This window comes from Brugia malayi, assembly GCF_000002995.4.
Source record: "Brugia malayi strain FR3 genome assembly, contig: Bm_v4_ChrX_scaffold_001, whole genome shotgun sequence".
NCBI classification, from domain to species: Eukaryota; Metazoa; Nematoda; class Chromadorea; order Rhabditida; family Onchocercidae; genus Brugia; species Brugia malayi.
This window is the reverse complement of record NW_025062479.1, coordinates 16,867,726-16,891,572: the sequence shown is the minus strand read 5'-3', so window position 1 is coordinate 16,891,572 and position 23,847 is coordinate 16,867,726. Positions and strand designations below refer to the sequence as shown.

The 23,847-nt window shown below is 32.4% G+C and overlaps 3 protein-coding genes across 6 annotated transcripts; 1 reads left to right on the top strand and 2 right to left on the bottom strand.

Moving 5' to 3' along the window:
* Positions 1-219: 219 nt before the first annotated feature.
* Bm18104 (Uncharacterized protein) lies at positions 220-4,643 on the bottom strand (the record flags this gene model as incomplete). The annotated part of the gene is made up of 12 exons (XM_043075126.1): positions 220-423; positions 607-869; positions 1,085-1,256; positions 1,385-1,534; positions 1,658-1,834; positions 2,174-2,339; positions 2,499-2,619; positions 3,008-3,158; positions 3,353-3,478; positions 3,689-3,856; positions 4,083-4,223; positions 4,458-4,643. 12 exons carry the CDS (start codon positions 4,641-4,643, stop codon positions 220-222), a joined length of 2,025 nt encoding a protein of 674 aa, XP_042931060.1.
* Positions 4,644-5,990: 1,347 nt separating this feature from the next.
* Positions 5,991-6,702, bottom strand: Bm3128 (Uncharacterized protein; the record flags this gene model as incomplete). Its single annotated transcript, XM_043075125.1, has 3 exons — positions 5,991-6,088; positions 6,254-6,358; positions 6,546-6,702. The coding sequence occupies 3 exons, from the start codon at positions 6,700-6,702 to the stop codon at positions 5,991-5,993; spliced, it is 360 nt and encodes a 119-aa protein (XP_042931059.1).
* A 2,575-nt stretch (positions 6,703-9,277) lies between these two features.
* Positions 9,278-22,103, top strand: Bm5068 (Uncharacterized protein; the record flags this gene model as incomplete). Of its 4 annotated transcripts, XM_043075121.1 has the most annotated exons (18): positions 9,278-9,370; positions 9,511-9,594; positions 9,780-9,877; positions 11,015-11,209; positions 11,341-11,425; positions 11,857-12,034; positions 12,290-12,503; positions 12,776-12,890; positions 13,047-13,190; positions 13,425-13,525; positions 13,851-14,007; positions 14,149-14,331; positions 16,587-16,757; positions 17,002-17,139; positions 17,227-17,344; positions 17,637-17,835; positions 20,683-20,815; positions 21,972-22,103. In XM_043075121.1, the coding sequence occupies 18 exons, from the start codon at positions 9,278-9,280 to the stop codon at positions 22,101-22,103; spliced, it is 2,538 nt and encodes an 845-aa protein (XP_042931055.1). The 4 variants fall into 4 exon arrangements, with proteins under 4 accessions (XP_042931055.1, XP_042931056.1, XP_042931057.1 ...); XM_043075122.1 differs by lacking the exon at positions 9,511-9,594; XM_043075123.1 differs by lacking the exon at positions 20,683-20,815 and having other exon boundaries at positions 21,972-21,978.
* Between the last annotated feature and the right edge of the window lie 1,744 nt (positions 22,104-23,847).

The following is a 23,847-nucleotide window of genomic DNA, read 5'->3' as shown; positions in this document are numbered from 1 at the left end:
AAGACGTTATCAGAAAATTTATTGGGAAAATAAATATAAAATACAAACATGTGTTCTTTACAATATCAAAGGCGCTCCTGTCACAAGAAGCATTATATACAGAAATACAAAGGAAATACATAACTTCATCAGCAGTAATAATTTCGAAAACAACATTTCCTATCATTTTAGGTTTCCCTTAAGCTTAAATCTAAAAAATCCATTGCAAAAAAGCAATGTTCAAATGGTTCTTGAGTAAGTCTTGAGTAAACTGTTGAGATGAGCAGGAATAAAGTATTGTAAAAAATGAATGAGACTGTTAAATTCAACCGGTGATCCACTGATCAAAACGAATTTAAGGAAATATTCTGCAGCTTTTTGTTTCACATATGTTTTGAAACAAAGAGATGTTTCCTCACTGATCTGGCTAATTTGCTGTGTAACCTGAAAAATTACTGAAATCTGTAAGATTGAGACAAACAGCCCGATAAATTAGCATCAGAAGTTTAGTCATTTTTTAATGTCAAGAGCCTTTAGTAAAGAACTAAACAACAAAATCATGAAAATTAAAGTTCAAAATAATATAGTGAGCATCAAAATATTGAAATCCTAGCTAGGGTAACTTACTGCCTCCTCCAAAGCCAATGAATCGTTTGAGACTATGGGATTTTCTCGCATTATTTGACGCCGTTTTTGTCTCCGACCCTCCCAAGTACGTTGCTTAGCCAAATAGATACGAGACAACTCATTGAGTGTACTATCAAGTCGTGGTCGCTTCTCAAATGGTTCCACAGCTGGTGAGAATGCTAAAATATTGACGAAAATATAATTTACTGCATCCATGCATTGATTCGCTTGATAATCATCAACGTTGATTTTCAGTACACACTCTGCAAATCATAAGTACCTTCAAATGCTGACGATGTAAAATGTCTAATTTTTCAAAGAAATATAGCAACTAGTATATATATTAAGCATTTCCTAAAACCTTGCGGTAATATTCGAAATATGGGGCCATAAGTATCCAGCCAATGGTTGATCATATTAAATGATATACATTACAGTATAGAAATACAGCACAGAAAAGTAAAACTAAAAGGTAAACCTAAAGACGATTTCGTTCCAGCATCAGTACTACATGCTTCTTGCAATATGGCTAAGAATGAGTCAGGAACTATTTTCATACGCGACAATGCAAACATCATCTTGCGACGCATTGCACCGATGCATTTCTCAGAAACCAATATGGAAACATTATGCGACCATTCCAATGGATCCTATAACAATTCACAGTAAATTATTTCAAATCGAAGTGGAAATCTCGTATCACACTATTTAATTACGGTATGCTTTCACCACTACACAAAACTGCAAAATTTTCATGCAAATTAAGGGAAGTTTTTGCCTGTATATTCAAATGTGCAAGTTTGAAAGCGTCCTGAATGCTGCTGTCTGGATACAGCTGTTGGAACTGATCGAATGAAACTGCGTTACCTACATAGGGACACAGTATGGTGTTTTTCAACTTCAGCTGAATGAACCAAATAAAAAAATCCTGTAAGAGAATAACTTTAGCAAGCTAATTGTAAAAAAATGCCATAAAAAATTTCTTACTTTTTTGAAGCAATCAATTTTCAAGGATTCCAGTCTACATCAATGAACGGTAAGAAATAGTAACCTTAAACAATTTGTCAAGTGTCAGACAGGATAAATCCACATCAACAACAATAAAATCAATCCTCCACCCGTTTACAATCACTTCTTTTTCAGCACGTTGAAGAGGTGGTATATAATTGCACAGTTGCAAATATGTTACGCATAGTAAGTTCAATATGTAGGCGTTGAAATGTGAACACTAGAAAAAGTTTTATATTAATGATATTTTTTCGCAAAGCGTTTCGATCAACAGTGTTTTGTAAAGAAAAAATTTTTCATCCATAGAATGAAGTAAGGAAGAAAATAAAAAGAAAAAATATAGGAAGGAAACAAAAAATAAGGTTTTTCGCTTCAAACTATCACTTTGACAAATACCAATTCTGAACTTACCACAGAAAAGTCCGTCAAAGGGGTATAACATTACTTCACTAGATAAGTTAGTGAAACACAGTAATCCTAGTAGAAACAAACGAAAGTTAAAAACAGCTCACAAGTCTTAAAAATAATCTACCAAATTACATACAAAATTTGGAAATACCTGCTTTTCATCAGTCTTCAACAACTCATTTGTGTGAACCCAAAACCTGAAGGATACAAGAAATTTTCGAATAAGTTGTGAGGAATCACAATGTGCGACACTTCTCAGCCAACTAGATTTTGCGTAGCCAAGATAATTATCCACAGATAAGTCCACAATATGCTTCCTGAAGATGCCGTATTTGCTCTCCAAATTAAAGACGATTTTGAAATATCTACTAAACAATTCTACATTTTCTTCGTAAGTGGAAAATTTGTTTTAATTATATTCAAATATTGGACCGATAAAATTACTACATATTTAGATATCTGATTCTACAACATACCGATTAACAGTAAGTCGTACAAGTGGACAACGAGCATCCAAGATTGGGTATTGATCACTGACAGGTGCTGTACCACGCTTTCGTATGTCGTTCATTATTTTATTCAGCAAACGAACACGATCTTAAGGTTTTGTTAGTTAATCAGTTTAGTGAAATAAAATTCCTAGCCTGAGTTAAACTTGAGAAAATAAAAAAATGTCACAATTATTAAAACGTATTTGTCGCTCTATAATAAAACTATAAGCCTTCTTAATGAATATCGCAGGTGAGCAATATATACCTATTACTTGCTAAATCTCGCGCAAAGTGTGCTTTCGCAAATGGCACATTAAAAAGTAAGCAAAACTCATAAGCAATTGAAATTTTTTAATAATATTAAGGCCAAATACTTCAAAATGATCAAGGAGTAATGAGTCTTGAAAAAGATGTCCATAGCATGAGGAACAACAGATCTCATTTATATTTTCGGTATTATCTGGATCTGATCAAATGAAAGCATATAAACTAACCAGCCTCGGTGAGCCTAGAATATTCTTCAGCACAAATTTTACGTCCTCTTAATGCAGTAACATCGCATGTCATCAATGTATATTTATTCCTCACTAAATCTCCCGCACAATGTGCTTTCGTAAGTGATATATTGAAAAATAAACTTGCATCCTAAAAAACCCGATTTTCAAATTATGTTACTTTAAATTTATTAGATATCTCTGGTTCTTCAATCTACTTTCATGGCAAAATACATTAAATTATCTAAGGCTTTTTGCAATGAAATATCAAAAATTTTTAAAATCCTATTTGCCGGAAATCAAGTATTAATAATCAGTGTATTTTGAAACGAATGTAGGACATACAATGTCAGAACCCTTTGTACCGAGAGATGTTGATGAAGAGCCAAAAATTCGGATATGAACATCTGACGAAAAGTAATCACTAAGTGCCACTGTAAGCGTATGGGTACATTTGATTCGTTCTGCGATCTGAAAAAGCTTTTCGCATATTTGATTTTCTAAACTTATTCTGACCAAAAAATGAGTGATAAAAAAGACTGTGTCTATATTTCCACCCAAGTTTTTGTTTCCATATACATGCTTTTGATCTATGACGAGGGTCAAATATTCCAAGGAAGGCATAAATAGTATAATAACACTGCACCTATTTCAAATAAAGAATGAATTTTATGAGCATACCTCGACATCACTAAGACAATACAGCTCCAATAAATTGTCTACTTGCCCAGCAAATGTGGCTAAGCCATTAATTTCATTAATAAGTTTATTAGTGTCGATCGCATATATCTTTGACTTTGTCTTACATTGGTCGAAATTTATTTTTCGTGCTCGTATAGGTACGACTTGCTGGATTTTCAATGATAACTTATATGCAGTAAAAAATGTATTTGAAACAAAAAACAACAAAATATAAACTAACATGCAGCCAAAAAAAAAGTAGAACGATTTCATAAAAATTCATTTAAACCTCAGCTTCCAAGTTAGTTTCTGAATATCGTGGTTTCCTTCTGCAGCTAAGGATAAAGGAAAGATTAAAGAAAAATCAAGCAGAAAATAACGTAGTGAAACTTACATGCCCAATATGGATTTTATCTTCAAAAACAGCTTTATGAGCCGAAAATTCCTGATCAAATTCTACGATCACATATTTGCCTCTTCTAATATCTAAATGAATCTTTTCTACTTTTCCAAAACAGCTCAGGGCCTCTGAAATCTGAAAGGAATTTTAGTTAAAAAACACGAATTCGGAATCAGATTTGAGTGAATATTAAATAAAATGCTTGTGAACCGATCCTTTACAAAAGGAAGCAAAAACCTGAAAGATGAATAGTTTTCAAAACAACTGCATCCACATTAAGCAAACAAAAAAGCATGCAATCTCCAGACTTATTTTAATCATTTCTGCGTAATATTCAAGTAATACCAAAAGAAAGCAGCTAAACAAAACCTCGTCTTCGGTGATGACGATTTCAGGATTTAATCCAGAAATAAATACCGACCGAGCGGCTAAGGCCTGTAACGCATCACGCTCTACAACCTTTCTGTGGTGACGTTTGCCATTATTGTGCATATGTAGCAATGCTTCTGACGACAGATGCACCTTACATAGATCGCACCACTGCACCCCTGACATTTTCGAAATATCATTCGCTGACTTTATAAAAGAATGTCCTAAAATAATAGAAATCGAATTTATTTGGGTATTTTCTATATCTTTTCTACCGAATCTACCGAATTTAACCGGTATATACCGTTAAGTACTTTGCACTTCAACATTATCGAGGTTTAAATACTAGAGCTTAATTTTTACAAGTCTTCCCAATACCTTCATCAGTCTTTTAATTGATCTGTGACTTTGAAATAAGGCATAATATTCGAATTCACAATAACGCTTTACAAACTGACAGGAAGATCGCGCTCGAATTATGATCAAAACATAAATTTATAAAAGATCAATCACAAGCTTGAACAATGACCGAATATTTCCTTCTACACCATAATTAAAGTGATAAAAAAAAAAAAAAATATCCACTTAACCAAATATAAACAGCAATAACATCGAGAACATTGCAAATGAAAGCTTTTCACACATTTACACTATAACGAAGTCAACAAAGCTAATGTACTGAGGACTAATTTTAAAATGCTTGTAAATTATCTATGATATCAACTGGAAATAAACAAATATGATAAGAAAATGTAGAAATTTAGAATGAAAAAATAAAATCTGTAACTAACATGCCATCAAAAATTTTAAATTTTAACATACTGGCTTAATTTGTCGTTCCTATTTCGCATCTGAAGAACGCCAAAAATGGATAAGTTTTTGGCATTAAGTTTAATAGAAACTGCATAGCAAAATTGATAGAATGGAAGAACATTGTTAGCACTATCAAATTTGTCGTGAAATCATTAAAAAAAAAAAAACTGGAAATGAACACTGTATCGGTGACAAACAACGATTTTTATAAAAGTGTATGAATGTTTAGAGATACCAAGGCTTATGCGGCATAGCTTATACAAACATACAGAACTTTAAAAAAGGAATTAAGAACTGCTATTAGGCTATCTTATTTGTTATGGTCACCGAAATCAACCCAATCACCTCGTTTCTTTTTATATTCGCAGTAGTCTTCCCACCTTCTTTCCATTACATTTTTTCCTGTTCGACGAAATTCTGCTCGCTCTTTAATATATTCATCAGTGATTTTTTGACGGAACCATGGATCATTGAACCTACAAAGTTGCAGACTTCAGAAAAAAAATCAAGAATATAGAATAGGTACAAAGTTACGTACATGCGCAACACACATACAAAGTTAATCTTATAGTAAAACCACGTACTTAAAGTAAAATAAGAATCGAACTTTTCAAATATATACGGTTATCGATAGTATCCTAAAACTACTCCCAGTTCAACAAACGATCCAATACATTGCAAGTTCGTACTGCATACAATTCGAAAAAAACTGCATAAAACTTAATTCGCAAGTTGACATGTTTCGTAGCGCTCTAGCTCTTTCCGGCATTTTCTCATACCAATAAAACTGCCTTCTTTTTTTATGCATTGCACCAGATCTAAAAGCTTTCAATAAAATTTAAAAGAAGTCTAGGTATAATATAATCTGTAAGTGCACACGACTATATATTTCCAAAGTACTCTTCAGTTAATTGCACAATCAAATGCCTGGAGGTGACAAAAAATTCACTGCAGTTTATTGCAAAAACACAAAGGAATCCAACCTTCAAGTGACTCGCGACATTCAACTTTTTGTACCTGTTCATTCATGCGATTCGGTATTAAAATATCTGCTTCCAGTCGACGTAACGATCGGTCATTCGGATCTCCTGAAACAAAACATCAAAATAAGAGGAGAATTTCTTTGGTGAGTTAAAACTTCGGAAAGCATTTCATTGGTAATAAGGTCTGCTATATGTGTCAAAATAGACAACAGTGTTTGGCAATCTGAATATTCTTCAAATGAAGTAGCAAACGGCTAATACCATTCGATGCAAGTAAAGGTGACATACAAACCAACTCCATGTGGTCCTCCGATAGACTGCTGTGGTAAAGCAGTTTTCCGCACTCGGAACTTCTGACCGCTTTCGGAATCTACGAAAATGTCGCCCTCTCTCAAATGATGTAAGTCATCCGTCTTTATCGGTCCATCTGCAGCGCATTCCGTTTTCATATTAAAAATGTTGTTCTCACCTCTACAAATGGCTATTAGTCACAATTTACGACAATTCAACCAATAAGATTAATGAAGAAAAAAAGTTGAATGCCCATCACGTGTTACTCTCACTTCACTTCCAAATGTGTTCATGTATCTCATTTTAACACAATATGTACTCCCTTAATCTTTTACGTATTCTTTCAGAACAACTTAGAGAGGTAATCCATTTTCTAACAGAAGACTAGTTTTGTAAAAGAACTATTAAATTTTCAGATTTCAGCCAAGTTTTATGTAATAAGCAGCCAGACTATTGGACTAGTCATGAGCAGCTCTTTGTTAGCTGCATTTAACATATATTAATATTTAGTATGTAGAATTCGTATGTGACTTCTTACTGAATTTTGCTGACCTCAGTCACTCGAAGAAAAACTCATAATGTGTTCATAACTGGAGCGAAAACTTATAACTTATATTAACTTTATTTTTTAACTTAATAGTCTGATTAATAATCATTACTAGAAAGGAACTAAAGTTAAATGAACTATGAAATCAATTTTTTTTGCAGTCCAAGCCTCACTCAGTATAATAAGCAAAACACCCACTCACAGAACGTCCCCCCCCCCTTACTACACATCCCTTCCCGTGCCTCATCCCTCAAAAGTAAACTTAACTCTCACTAAAAAAACAATTCCAAAGATCATGTAAACCATGAAATACACACGAGCACATTTCACAGAACATGCAAACAGATTGGTTCATTCTGGAGGCAGGGGGATTTGCAATTTGCATGGTTGTTGTAGGACTCTGCCCAGGTCAAAGGCCATGAATTGTATTGTTGAATGTTGAGAGCACCTTGGCAAGGATAAAAATACCCTATGATGGATGGATTATCGAATTAGTTGTCACTTTTGTTCCGTCTTTTTCTGTGACCGCAAAACACTTCCCTTCTCAAGAGTGGAACCTTTCCATGCTCTTTTCGTGATCTTTTTGTGGTCCTTTCACTCGTGGCTTTTGAAGTCGGAACAACGAAGTAGTGGTGTGAGATAGGGTAGATTGGACATAACATTTACCTGGCGGTTTATGGATAAGGAAGCACAAGTTTTTCTTTAATCAAAGCATTTTAGTTTGAGGGAAGTAAGACTTAAGTCCACGCAAATTCAACTTTGCTTGTGCTTCTTGAGTTAAATGTGGAAAATATTGACTAAATCCAGCCAAAACTTTGCAACTAAACTAGACTGATCAGACTTTACCGTTACCTAGGAGTACAATAGCTGTGTTGATTCACAAGATATCCAAGGTTTGGAAGTTAAATTTGCATAATGACTTTGAGAGAAGACACTGTAAGCAAAGAAGGATGGGTGCAGTGGGTGTTGTTGCTTTAATGACCGTATTGGAGATTTTTTTCCAAGGTTTGGTCATCGTCATCATTTATTCCATCAACATGGATTGTTGAAGTGAAAATGGATCAAAAACTTTTTGAGAAACTCATTCAAATCAGTATCTTCTATTTCACCTGCCTGTACATCTTATTCATTTCCTTTCCTTCTGTATATTGCATTCAGTAATAACTGTGTCCTTAATAATACATTCATGCATGCACACAACCGCATGTGCGAAAAAACATGTTTTTTTTTAGTGACTTTTGCATGTAGCACGTGAAGTGTATCGTCTAAATTGGCAAATAGAGTCGTAATACTGGTTTGCAAATTTAGTGATAGAGAACACAGTGTTATTCTTACATCATTTAAGAAGGAAAATATGATATTAACGCTGGAAAATTTCCAAGCGAAGGCATAAGGCCAGTTTAATTTTGAGAAAAAAAATTGGAAAGTGAAAAAGAGGACTCTGCATATTGACGTTTCAGTGACTTCCCGTTTAATTTCTAGTTGAGCAGATGAAGTTGCAGTCAGATCAAGCATTATTATGGAGTCACTTTATGACAAATCGAATTGCTAATGAGTAATATTTTCTTGTTGCTACTACTAATAGCTATCTGATGGTAAACACTGTCACCACGGAACTATTTAGTATTTTTATGCAAATAGTTCTTCGCTGTTTGCTTCACTCGAAATAATTAGAAGTCAGTTGTGAGATTAATTCAATTTTATGATCCGTTCAGTTTTCCTTTCTATTCCTACATCGAAATTCTGGAAATTTTTAGATTATTTGCGTGACACTGATATTTTACTCACTGAACAGCCCAATGACAAATGAAAAGAGAGACAGGGAGAGAGAGAAACAAAATACTTTATTGTTATTAGTTTTCATTGTCTAAAAATGTTATGGCAATATAAATAATGGGTAGAGAAGAAAAAAGATTTTAGAGAAACAGGAATTGGTTGTACAGTGAAGTTTTCTAAAAAGCTATTTTCCCGCTTTTGCCTGATCTGTGGTCATTTTTAAAAGTTTCTACCACTCTGAAAACTATGTTTGTACTGTTCTAATCAGCTTTTTCCCTTTTCATCTTTGATGGTTTTTTCCTTTATTCTTTCTTTGCAAGACTTCTTTTTTCGTTTTAATCAAAAAGACGTCACTCTGTTTTAAGCGTGGAATAAAAATTTCGGTTTTCAGAAAATCCGGTAGTAAGGGAATGCAGATCTGGATATGGCGTTTCTATAGCGTTTTTTGTATTACCTGCTACTTCCTACTCCCATTTTGCCAGTCACAAAAGCAAGAAATAAAAGTGAGTAATTTTTAATACAATTTACAAACTTAGTCATAATTGTTATATTTCATACACGAATGTCCTTAAAGAAATAAATCCTTTCATCACTAATACAATTCGCCTCACAGTCAGTCTCTAACATGATTGTTTTTGTGCAGGACGTATGGTCCGTTCTGTTAGAGACATTCCTTTGGTATTTGATGAAATTTGGTATTGGTGAAACTCGAAAAAAAAAAACTGAGGTACAAAGATTTGTTAGAATCGCTTTGGCTGAAAGATTTTTGTAATAGCAGAAATTCCCTGTTTTCAACTTTTTATTAGAGACCAAAATTTTGATTTCGAAATTGTTGCTAATGTTTAATTTTGTCAAACTTGTAGAAAAACCAGTTATAGTTGTATAATGAACTGAGCCTTAATTTGATTGCAGCCAACAGGTGATAGTAGCTTCACCGAAAAGAAGGCACATCTGGTTGGAATCAGAGTTGAAGGACTGCCATCCGAGGATAACGGCTTTGTTGGTTATAAGTAAGTTGCATAATGTTCAGCATATTGTGACATATTTGCACTAGCATTTACATGTTTTTTCTCAGTAAAAATTACATAATTCGCCAGTTGGACAAAACAATATCATTACCTTCCGAAAAAGATTTCTAGAGATAACTTGATTATAGTTATATTTTACTGGGACTGTTTATAAATTCTATACGTAAATCACAAATCGAAAAATAAAATATATATATAAACTTATGAAATTAAAAAATATATAAACTAAATTAGCAGTTTACTGTATTTGTGTTTTAGCGGAATGGAGTCCCAAAATTGAAGTTTGAAATATCTGGTGATCTTTATATCCTTCTTTCAAATAAAAAATGATTTGATTTATTAGGATTCTACTTCTTGTACTGCGGTACATTACATTTTAAAGAAATGAAATAACGTCTAATACATTGAGATGTAGTGATCATTAAAACCTGTTCATTAAAAAAACGTAGCCTATATCGCTGACATCTGCAAGTTTTGTTATTATTTCAAGTATATTTTGACCTTTGATGTCATTGAATCAGTTCAGTAATCAGCATTTGTGCTTTGCATATAGCGAATATTAGTAAATAGTTAGTGGAATTTGTGTCTAGTTAATGAATGGAGTTAGTGAATCATCTCAAAAAGCGAAAAAGTGATTTCTGGAGATTTGATAGCTGGGAATTGTTTTGTAAATCTACAGGGGTGAAGAATCAGTTTTCTCCTTATAAAAAGGATGAAAATGTTTCTCATACAGCTGTTTCAATGAGTAAGGAAAAATATTTTTGGGTCGAGTAAGGCAGTGCTGAAATGAGACGTAAAACAACGTATGCAGTACGGGGTGCTGAAGTCAAACTGGTTTACAGTGATATTGCAGCCGAAAAAATAGAACAAATTATTTGAGTAAAATCATAGGAAGTGATGGTGGCTTGAAATGTGTAAAATATTCTTTTCTCTACTACAGATTTGCGTCACATTGGCATTTAATCTGTAAACTAGTTTTGTTAATTATGCGACCATATTGTATCCAAAAATTTTTGGGAATTCTTCAGCTATAGAAATCCTTGTTGACACTGCACAAATGATGGTGGTATATTCTAGATCTCTTAATTCACAAATAAATAATGTATTACGGAATTACAGTGATAAAGAAGTATCGATAGTACAACCGGATGTTCCAGTTCGAGTGGTACTGTTTGGTCTCGGTATGGATGATATAGCACTGGTTGTTTTTACTCGGCTCGGAAATAACTGTTCAATGTCCGATATTGAGATCACACAACCCGATTTTACCATCCATACAAAGGAACGTGTGGTCGTTAAGGCATCATTCCCTGAGTTTGTTCCAGTTTTCTCTATTATTTTGTTCCCTGTTTCTTTTCATAGTTTTCTGTATTTCTAATATTTTTTTAATTTATTTTTTTTTTATTTTTAATTTGCAGTTCTTTATTTTTATTTTTAATTTGCAGTTCGGCAGACCTCTATCAAATATGCGTTAAACAGAAGCCAAAGGAAAATGCGCAGGGTAAAGAAACTGAGCAGGATTTTTCAGTGGTTAGTTCTCCTCGCAGACTAAATTAAAACACTGATGAAATGGAAAGAGAAGTAATACATTGTTTAAGATGGAAATGATTCATTTAGTTGGATGACATTTGTTTAGATTATTTCCTATGCTGTTAAATACAGTTTGTGATAATGTAATGTTCAGTAAAGCATTCGATGACTTTTTCTATGTCAGTGTTCGAGGAAATATCTGTCGCATTAAATTAAGTCCAGTACCGCTGCTGAATGAATCAGTAGTTTTTCTTTCTAAATATTAATTCTACCAATGAGAATGTGCTAACATGTTGAGATTAAGAATGATATAATACTGACATAAATCATCGCAGCCCTAATGAAAAGCAGAACTTGCGAACATCGACTCTGTGGGAATATTTTTATAGAGTATCTATATCTATCCGATTTTAAAAAAATTTCGACTTTAGCTAGATGATTTGCGAGCTATGATATCGACTGAAATACCACCACGCCAATATTATTTGCCTATGGGTATTCAGATTGCAGTAATTTGTTGTCTCTTTGTTCTCTCTGGTTTATTCTCTGGCTTGAATCTTGGTTTAATGGCACTCACACCACAGGAACTGATGCTCATACAAAAGTCGGGTGTGTTTTAACTTTATCATAAATTTAGAAAGCTTGATTTTTATTGTTCACTTGTATCATATAGTTTATTGTCGCCTTCTAGGCATGAGAAAAATATAGACCTCAGTAGCTGAAGTTACATTCTTTCCGTTTCCTGTTTAAAATCTCTAAATACGTAGAGAACAACTGATTTCAAAAGGTGATATGAATACATTAGAATGTACACAAAATCTTGACTGATGATTTTTTTTTTTTAAAAGTGACAATGAGTTTCAGGTTCAAAGAAAGAGCGTGCATATGCAGAAGTAATATTACCTGTGCGACGTTCTGGAAATTTGCTCCTTTGTGCCTTGCTTATAGGAAATGTTTGTGTTAATTCTGCCATTTCCATACTTTTCGATGATCTCACCAGTGGTTACGTAGCTCTGATAACTTCCTCTGCTGGAATTGTCGTTTTTGGCGAAATTTTTCCACAAAGTCTTTGTGTCAAGTATGAATCTATTTTATTTTAAAATTCTAAATTTACTTTGATGCTTTATGTTATAATTTCTTAAAACAAGAACTTCCTGTTCCGTTACTTCTCTCTAAATTTTAATGTATTCTGTAAATATTTTTTTGTTATATTTTTTGTTGCAGTGCTAACTGAATCTTTATTTTCATTTTATCCTTTATCGTCACAACTATTATCTAAAATTTAGAGTTCCAATTTCTTTTATGCTAGAATTTCATGCAACGAACTGGTAATTTTACTTTGTTTTTTAGGAAAGGGCTTGCAGTTGGTGCTCGAACTATATGGATAACCCGTTTTTTCATGGTACTCACATTTCCCATTGCTTATCCGATTAGTAAAATATTGGACGTTTTATTAGGTGATGAAGTAAGTCTTTTTTTTCTTACTAGATCGCTGAATTGTTTTTATGACTTATTTGTACGTTTTTGTAATTTATTCTTATTTCCCAGTATACTTACTGGCACTTAGCTAGATTTAATTTAAAATATACCAAACTTTATGATATTGTGAGTTTTTATTTAGGTAATATCGTATGATCGCAAGCGATTGATGGAGCTCATCAAAATGTCAACACGCGATGAAGGATTAGCGGAAGAATTGAAGATTGCTGTTGGTGCCATGGAAATATCCGATAAGACAGTTAGCGATGTTATGACCAAAATTGATGTAAGCTAATATTCAGTAATATCAGTCAGTATATATATATATATATATATATATATATAAAGTGATTTTTCGAAAAAAAAAGACCTCCCTGTTTGCCTTTTTTTAACCAAATAATTTTGTTATTTGGGAAAATGAAAAGGACAATGGTTTTTATAAATGACCTTAACAATAAAATATATAAATTTGAAGCTATGCAAGTAGTTGTTTTTATTTATTCACTGATTTTTATATTAGGATGTATTCATGCTTCCGAATACAACAGTTTTAAATACCAAGACTGTTGCTGAAATCCTGCGTATGGGATACACTCGTATACCAGTTTTCTCCGGTGATAGGTATTACTTTATTTCATATTCAAATCTCATTTTTTTTCAAAGAGCTATATGGAATGGCTATGCGAACGATCTCATCTCAGAGAATAGAATACAACTTCTGTAATATATTGCGAATGAGCTAGTTTGCAGAAAAAACCAGAAGCTTAAAATAAACAACAAGTTGGATCAGAGTTTCTGATATGATAATACAAGACCGCTATTCTTTACTGTTGCTAAACTTGTAACATATCTAGAATCCCTGATTTGTTCACAGAATATATTAATTTTTTAGTCATACAAATGATGTTTTCGAATTTTTAAACTTTATTTTATTGGTTCCTTTCAGAAATACAGTGGTGGCACTATTGTTTGTGAAAGATTTGGCACTGCTAGACCCAGATGATAATTTTATGATTCAAACAGTTTGTGGGTTTCACGAACATCCTTTGCGTTTTGTTATGGAAGATACCCCTTTACGTGTAATGCTTGAAGAATTCAAGAAAGTAGGTTAATTTTGTGATTTCTATAATAATCATTCTTTAATTGTTTTGCTGCTTACAGTATTCTTTTTATAGTTTTAGTATTCAAGGAATTGTTAAACTACGAAAGATATTTCTATGCAGTTGCTATTTATTTATGTACAGGGCGATTACCACCTGGCAATGGTACAACGTATTGTGGAATCAGAAGAGGCTGATCCGGCTTATGAACTTGTTGGACTTGTTACCTTGGAGGATATTGTCGAAGAGATCCTTCAAGCTGAAATTGTAGATGAAACAGATGTTGTCATGGATAATGTTCATCGAATACGTCGACGTAATGCTCAGGTTTTGCTTTCAAAATTTTTTTTAATGTGGCGTTTCCAGAGGAGGCCTTGCAATTAACATTTTTTCTGTTAACATTATTCTTTAGTCTTCAAAATTTTCATCTCATTTAAAAAAAATAATTAAATGAAATTAGATGCAAATAGGAAGTTTTTGCTTTAGTCTTGAATATGTTTTTAGTTGATAATATCATTTTTGTTTTTCGAAGATTCTTATAAAATTTTGCAACTTTATGATTACAATCTTTACATAAAACTGAGTCTTTTTAAGTTTTTTTTTTTTTTTTTCTTAGACAAGAAGATGAAATAAAAATGATTATTCACTAAAAGATGTAATCATGAAAGATGAATGTGTTTATGTTTTAAATTTTCTGAGACATAACAACTATTGAGAATCAGAGATTTCTTGCTTCTTTGAAGATTCTTATTAAATCTTCCAACTGTTTCCAGAACTTTATTTATTTGAATGCTACAAAATACTGTTTATTGTTAATTTTTCTGCATATCGTAATGTTTTACCATTATTTATTCAATTCCAGTGTTTTTTTTTTTTTCTCGCTTCAGTTTAATAGCAGTTATACGTAGTTACTATTCTTATTTATAAAAATATTGCAGATATTGATGTGAAAGGTAGTCTTCAAATAGGAATTATGTTGTTTACAATTGCATCATATTTTCAGATTCTCTTTTGTCTTAAGTTTTACTGTAGTAAAATCATTAGGAAAGGTTTATTTTTCCAGTACAAATGATAACAATTAAATGTAGGTAGGCTTGCCTTTAAAAAAAAAAGCAACGTATGATTCACTCTCAGTTCTCCAACCTTTTTTTTAAATGTTGCAAATTTCGAAAAACATTTTCTGTAATTCTGCTGCTGGTAAACGGTTTAGCAGATTGCATCGAGTTTTTCTCATATTTTACTAAATTAAATTTCAGGAAGTATTATCAACCATTCCTATGGTTTGTTTTCCAGACAAAAAAAAGAAAAAAAGATTACGAATTATTTCTTACCTCCATTAAATTCAAAGCTTTCTTTGTTTAACTTGCTGGTTTAAAGCATTATTGGAAAAATCTTGGAGTGACTACTGATGACATTTTACATAACTCGCTTCTTTAGCTTTGCATCCTTTCAAATTGTCATGCTTTGTTGGTTCATCAATTTTTTATCAGTGGGCTTTGTTGTAAAATTTTCTTTTCTCATGCGTGATATGCAATTCTCAATTATAAGGAATGAAAAGCACTATCTTTGTGTGCTTTGCAAATGTCATTCATATGGAAATTTATTTAGCCTTTATAAAGTCATTCTTAAAGAGTGGCTATAACATTCGCTGTATATATAATGCCCATGCTAAAATGAAAATCTTAATTATTCATGGACTATATTGTGGCTGTATTTTGTTGATAGTTGTTAGCTGTTCCATCTGTAAAGTTTCAGTTGTACTTTCAAAATTTTGATTACCACTGATTTTCATTTTTTATTTGTAATCCACTCTTTTTTTGGCATGTGATTAGTGTCAATGAATATTCTTTTCTTTCCCATCATTCTATTGATGCCAGTCTATTCAAAAGAATTTTGAAAAAGCACAACTGAAACTTTACAGATGGAACAGCTAACAATTATCAACAAAATTTAAGGTGATCCCGAAGAAAAAACGACCTTTTTCCTATATTGTTGATTTTTTTGTTTTGTTTTTTAATTTATATTAATCAGTATTTCACTTTCTCATCTTTCACCATCATTTATTTTTTTGTTATTGAGCAATCTGTTTATGTCAGCACAATCAAAGCTTACATTCTAGAAACAAAACACCGGAAACTTTTTTTTCCTTTTTTGTTACATAGCGGCAAACATACAGCAGACTTATCTTAATTTTTATATAGTTGAATTAAGGTAAAATAAGTGGCATTTGTATAAGATGCAGTTTGGGTTTAGATTTACGGATTCTTAGCAGTTTGGATTTGCTGATATATATATATATATATATGGACAATGTCTGCTTTTTTTTCTCTTTCATTATTACTTAAATTTTAAATCTTTAAGGAATATGGTGTATCGTCATTGTTTGTCTAAAGAATAACTATAGTAGAAGCTACTGAATTTCGTCTTTGAGAGATTTTTTTAATTTTGAGAATTAGTTTCTTGTATCATTATGCATTATGCGTAGGTTATACTATGAAACATTTTTTAATGGAAGTAATAATTGTAAACAAAAGGTTATCCTCGAATTCATCGAATGTTTTTTTCAACGTATTCTCTTTCAGGCACTTGATTTGGCTGCATGCTTACTGGAAGAAGATGGTGCATCTCGTATCATTTCGGTGCAAATGCAACTGGTGACAATGCAATGGTTAGCAACCAATCAGCATGCCTTTAACCCGGATCTCATATCTCCTAATGTTCTTGAGAAGCTTATAAAGCAACATGTTCGACGGGTTTGCTTGTTATAATGCATAATTTATTAGTTTTTCCATTTTTCTTATGCTTTGTTCAGTGACCAATTTTTGTTTTTTTTTTTTTTTCGATGAATTAGGTCATATCAAATCTTAATCTCACTTATGTGATTTGACTTAAGCTGGAATAATATGCTTAATCCTAATTCGGAATTACGATTTTCTACTTGATTTTGCTTGAGTTCTAAATTCCTTCAGTTCTGATATATATCAATATTCGTTTCAGGTTGAATTTTCTCATTTACCGGACATGAACGATCCTAAAACAGTAATCCCGCGGACTGCGAAACTTTACACCAAGCAAGAGCCCTCTGAAAGATTTATATTAATTTTGGAAGGGAGAGCAATGGTTACTATCGGACAGGTACTACGTTAGTTTACTTTCCCGACGAATAAAATTAACTGGGATCAGTAGCATTTGGTAAAACTAATGGTGGGAGGCTCTTTGCAGAATGAAATGACCTTTGAAGCTGGTCCATGGCATTGTTTCGGTGGCGAATTTTTGGAGCAGCTGGTTGCAGTTGCACAACAGCAGTACGGGACTACGTCTTCTCAATCACAGCAACAAGGTATTTTCTAGTATCCCAACTGCCAACTCTTACAGCATCATTAACATGCATCTTTGCGATCCAAATTTCGTAGAGTTTCCATGAGTTATTGTGCACGATTGCTTCAGACAGTGCATCGATATTTAATCAAGTACTTGTCTCTGCTGCACGTCTGTATATAGTCACTCTCAGATTTCCTAAAATACTGTGAAATTCTTTTAGTCGAATCGATTTTTTTTTTTTTTTTTTTTGACCTTCAAAAATTTCGGTACTCTTCAAACTTCGAGTATACTTCTACATTCTTCTTTTGCAGGTGGTGGAGCACAGGTGACGTTTTCACGCAATTCCTTAAGTACGTCTGGTGTTTCACCGTCGGAACCAGTGAAAAAAAGTGCAGTTTCTTTTACGCCTGATTTTTCGGCTGTTGTACGAGATGACTGTACGTATTTGGAAATCACCGCCCAAACGTACCTGTTGGCTTATAAATCAACATTAATTTCGAAAGGAAGCAGGTCTCGTGAACAATTATTTTCTGCTGATTTGGGTGTTTAAAGCTTAATTTTTGAGTATAAAACATTAGTATCGGAATTGATTTCCGCTCATAGCAGCATAATATATATGGAGCAAGTTTTTGATGATGACAAGGTTTTTTTACCTTAATGATCTTTTTCTGATATGTTTTAACGCTGAAAAAAGTGAAATTTTTTCTGAAATGAAGAAAGAAATTTTTCTTTTTCTGAAATTAAGAACTAGGTTAGCAACAGTTAGCTTTTTTACTTATGCATCTCAAACTGTTGTTAAGCTTTCAACTTTGTTTGATTATTAGATTTGATTAATCAGCTTTGGTTTTTGTCTGCTATGTCCAGTCAAACACAACTTCAAATGGGTTTAATTGGGCAGAAGAGCAAAAACGAAATTAGAGTTCGTATATCACATAATCGTTTGTAATATATTACTGGACTAGCAGTTGATAAGCAACAGATGTAGTATGCCTGACACCTTCCTTCGCGATGGAATTGATTTTTGCTTGATTTTTGAAATATTACTTTACCTAATTTACTATGCATTCGTTTGAAATCTCTTTTTACTTATTTAGTTCAAAATAATACTTTGAATCGTTATGAAATTCCAGTCAATCAGACAGCGAGTAAATGAAAACTAAATTTTCATTTTACTTATTCATGTCTCTTTTGTCATATATATACAAAAATAGTTTTAAGCTGATGAATTTATCTCACAATAACTTTACAGAATTCTTCAAAATTATAAGTTGTCTGATGATTAGCTATTCAAATAATGATTAAATTTGGTTAGGAAAGATTTATTAATATTCTATTTGAGTTCTGTTTGTAAACATCTGTAGAGTCAGTTGTGTGATTTAGGTACATCAGCTCTCTCTAATACCTTTATCTGTTCACGTTAAATTATCACTATATCGTTCCGCTCTTGTTACATTTTAATGTTGGTCATTGGACCGGACTACTTACCGTGATCTGTTTCAATCATTTTCTGTTTTATTTCTCATAAAATAATATTTTTTAACTCATCACTTATCCAACAGATGCCATTGATATCGGATGACAGTTTCAAATTTGTAATTCGCTTTCTACATTTTTTTCAGCATAAGTGAGGCTTCATGCAGTTTATCTCTTTGCAGATTCATTTTCTAAGGTTCTTTTTTTTTCATACTTCGATTTTCTCAAGTTTTCTATTTCATCGGAATGAGTACTTCAGTGTCTTGTACAGCTTCTAAGTGTTATAGCTGCTGCCGACACAGTTGTCGATAGTTGTCACTTATAGATATTTGTAACTCATACTGATGCTGAAGTTTTCTTTTGCATCTTCTGTTTTGTATAATTACTGTTTTAAATAATAGACCAACATTGCTTTACATAATCTGATTCATATGAATTTGTAACTTAGTTCGCGCTTTCCATTTCAGTTCCTTAAACATGCTCTTTTTTTTTGCTCAATATTTCGTAATTGCCTTTTTTTGTGTTATTTCTTTAACCATTGATTTATTCCAGAAATTCTCAGTATTTTTTTTTTTACTGTTTTGTGACGAGGTTATCTCCGTTCTCAAGTTTAGGGAAATAGTCAAGTGATCGATGAATCACCCTAGTAAACTATAGTTCAGGAACTGAAATGAGATCTGGAGAGTAAATATTAGGTTTTTTTTTTTCTTTTTTAAGATAGCTCTAGTGTTAAAAATGTTGAAGTTTTACAGTTTATCATTTCCAGTGACTTTAATTTCTGATTATCGCTGTGTAAATATCTAAATGTGTTATGGGACATTTTTGGTCATAAAATAGTATAGTTTATAAAGTGTAAGTTTAGTTCAACTCTTAATATTACAAGTGCACTTTTGAAGATTATATCAGATAATAATATCTGTTAATATGAATTGACAGTTTTGTTGTGGTAGTGATGGGGTGATGATGGTGGTAGTGGTGGTAGCGCTGTTTCTAATTTAAAATGAACAGGGAGAGTTACCAACAGGGAGAGTTACCATGAGAATTTGTTTCAGAAAAACTAGTGGTCCATGGATTTTTATTTTATCAATTGAGAAAATTTTTCCCTGTACCTCCTTAAATTACTGCACTAAACGCGAAGAATATTGTTGGTGAGAATTGTTTAATGAAGTGATCTTCTGATTGTCAGATTTGCAGGGACCTTTGTATTAGAAATTTGCAGGTTATTAGTTTTAGTTTTTGTGCAGTAATGATAGCTGTGATTATCATCCAGTTTAAACCTTTTATTTAATAACCAAGTTATAGACAGATTTTAAAAAATACGTTTTGAAGTAAACTAGCAAAAATTTTGACAATTTATTGTCGGCATTTTGTAACCACAAAATCGACATTTTTCTCTGAATTTACAAGAAACTTCTGATTTACTGTTGGGCTTTGATTTATTTTCATTTGCTTTGGGTACTGATTTGCTTTTGATTACAATTTTAGAGTTTGTTTTAAGTTTAACATTACCATTCATTAATTTGTTTAATCATAAATTCTTGCTGGGATACGTCTAAGCAAAAAATTCAGAGCTGTCATTTTACTTGTTCTTTTGTTGTTTTATAACCATTTTAAACCGATACCCAAAATACCAAAGCATTTTAAAATATTGAACTTAGTACAGCGTACGAGTATGATGTTCTTTGTCTTCTGAAACTTATTTCAATGGAAATTGATTACTCATCAGTATTATGTAAAACTCGCTATAAAAATCGGCGTCGTTAGGTCAAAGCATGGGAAAGAAAGCAAATTATTGACTGTGGATTTCGTTATGAAAATTGGATAAAATCTTTCGATAGTGCTCGAGCATAAGTTTTGGTACAGGTAATGGTGACGTTTTTTTAGGGGATTATTGGCATCAGCTGGAGGGGAGGATGGTGGCATTGCTGCCACAGCGAATGGCCAAAAAAAGCTGTCTAGATCAAGTCTCGATGAACAGTCTCTGTTGCTCGGCTCACCGCTTCTTGAAAACTCACAGGTTCGCTTTATGACGAACATAACTTGAAAAGCTTCCATCTGCTGCATCTTCCATTTAACTTAGTTAACATCTAATAAATAACAGTTCTCATCTTCTTGAAATGAATTTTAAAATCTATGATTTTTTCTTTTTTTCGATTTTTCGGCATGTATCATCTGTCTTATACTTTGGGTCAAGATTAACTTTTATTATGTATGGTTTGTTTCTGCAGACATCTCAGGCTGACTTTGGTTTTGTTGTGGTGGGCAAAGATAAAACTCAATATAGGTACGGTACCCCTAACATGGGTTGCATAGTTTGTCTCATGACCTGATGAATAAAGGTACTTTCAAGAATGTGGTTTCGATTGAGAAGAGGGATTGAACTGCGATGTTTTTATTGGTAACGAATGGCTTCTTTAACCACTGCGATACTTCAATCATTTTTCGATTGAATATGCCAACTTCTAAAGTTCCAGTAAATCTAAACAATTGTGAAACTCTCTACTGTGTTTATAAGTTTGTTTTGTTTTGCTTGAAATTCTTGATCCATCCATCGAGAGTTATTTCTGGTGCAACTGAACGGTTCTTCTTACGTCTATTAAGGGCTTGATGAACACCGACATCTAAATGTATCGGTAGGCATCCTAGAAAAATTTCTGTCTGCAAACAAGGCTTTCTTCACGGTACAGAATCATGTTGAAAATTACATATTGTTCCAAATTTGTTGATTTCCGTTAAAAAAAGGGCTGCGTTATGCATGTTGCGGTCAATTACTTTTACTTTTTCATAAGGCTTGCAAGTCATTCTTTAAGTTATATTTGTTGTAATTCTAAGAGAGAAAGTTTTTGATGGATTATTGTAATTAACCAAAGTAACACCTTACCACTAGTCTAAATTATTAAAATTTGTAAGATTTAAGATCGGGTTAAAAGTTTCCCCATGGCATTTGCAAATGAAGTATCCATGTGCAATTTTGAATTTAAAATTTAAAGAAAAAAAGAACGAAACAAAAGCTTTCAGATGTAGTTCTTCAGTGTTATTTGGGAAACTCCATATACTAATCATGCAAAATGCGATATGTTAAAAATTTTCATTATTATTTATTTAATCGAGTTTTTATTCTTTCATAATTTTTCTTAAAATCTCATCTTAAAAAACTTGATAAAAATTTACAGACTATGAAGAGAGTAATGAAAGTGAAAATGTTGGGTGGGCGAAACTGGAAGAAAAGATACAGTGAAACGTCGGATATAGAGGATACTGCAGTCTCACCATATCAACGATGCGTTGGATTCGGCAATAGCTAGTCTTTGTAGATAACTGTTTTTCGAATATTTGATTTTTTCAAGTGATTTATTAGTTTTAACGTCTCAAATTTTAGGAGCTTGGAAATGAATTTTTGATCACGGAAAATCTCCAGATTTGTGAAGCAGTTTTCGTTTTGAGACTACCGGTGCAGTTTATATATGTGGTAAATGTTCATTTTAATAATGAAAATAAGAAACATAGTCTATAGAAATTTAAAACAGCGATAATTTAAAATAATTGCAGTTTGCTGCTTTTTTTGAATTAGGATTTCAGTCATATAATTTTTGATGGCTCAGTTCTGAAACGCACTTTAGTCTTGCAACAATTAAGGAAAGTAAAGTGTAAGTAACTTTTGTGTTTGCACTACTTTTCAACTGTACATTTGTCTTACTTTGCCAGGTATTTTGCTTTAAGTGTTGTATTTATTACTACTAGAATTCAGTATGGCTTTTGAGATTTTTAATAAATAAGAAATGAGTATGAAAACATATTGCTTTTGCACTGAGTCTAAGAGATTTCCATGAAAGTTTTTGATTCGGTATGGTGATGTGTATAAAATTATTTTGTAAGCTTTATTTGGTTTAGAACTATTGGCAATAAGAGAGAAACGATGAAATAAATTAGAAAGTCTTAATTCCAGAAAAACTCCTTTACAAGAACCTTTGATTTTGTATCCGTCAAGTCCACTTTCTCTGATGTCACTGTATTTGTTCATAAATTTCCCGTGTTATTACTGGTTCTTCGTAGATTCCTCTTAATCTTTTGTATGCTGAATTTTTGAAGTGTTACTACCGTAATTTAACATCCTTTTGGATCATTTGTATTCAACTCATTCGGCAGTCTTCAAACAACGATGCGCATGCTGTATTTACCTGATATCCTGATCATTCATATATTTCTTGCTCCACACAATTTTTGTTTCTCCAACTAAATTTTTATATTTAGACCGAATTATTTCTTCAATCGTTCATGTTTGTCTTGTTAAATCTGTAACGCCGTGTCTTTTGACATTTGCATATGTTTTTTTTTTTTTTTTTTAAATTCTATCTTCACTTATTAATTTGTATGTTTAATACGGCACTTTATTACTGTCAAGTCACTACGTTTAGTTTGGTTCAAATCGAATTACACAAAGGGATAAAATTTTGAGAAATTCAAGGAAAATTCTCATTTTGTATTTATTTTCTCTTAATTTCCTGTTATCGAATTTTCTAACATGGCTTATTTCTTTAGCAGCAAAAATTCCTATAATTATAAGGGATGCAAGGGAGTTGAGTATGGAGTGTAGACTGGCGTATTAAATTTTAGTTTTCCAATCCCAGCCTTTCTTGGATGAAAATAATATATTTGAAGAGAGTGAGAAAATATTGAATGTTTTGTCTTTTGATACTGATATGATTTAAGTTCTGTATTCCTAGCTAAAAAGCGGAAATGTTGCTTTTTCCAGATTTCTATATCCAAAAGTTTCATAAATTTCACAAAGATTTTGGATTTAATTAGCGGGTTCAACTAAGAGTGATGAATTGTTTGTATAGTGATTTTCAAAATCACGACATTTGTCAATAATCGATGAAACAGTTTGTTCGTTTTTTTTTTCTTGATATTTCAAACAATCTTCTCTTTCCAGCTTCTAATTTATGTGTCAGAGTCAATCTTTAACTCTGATGGATATTGATATCTTAAAATTGCAACATATGGATGAGAAGTTGTGTCCAATGACAAATGGATAAGGTAGATATTGTG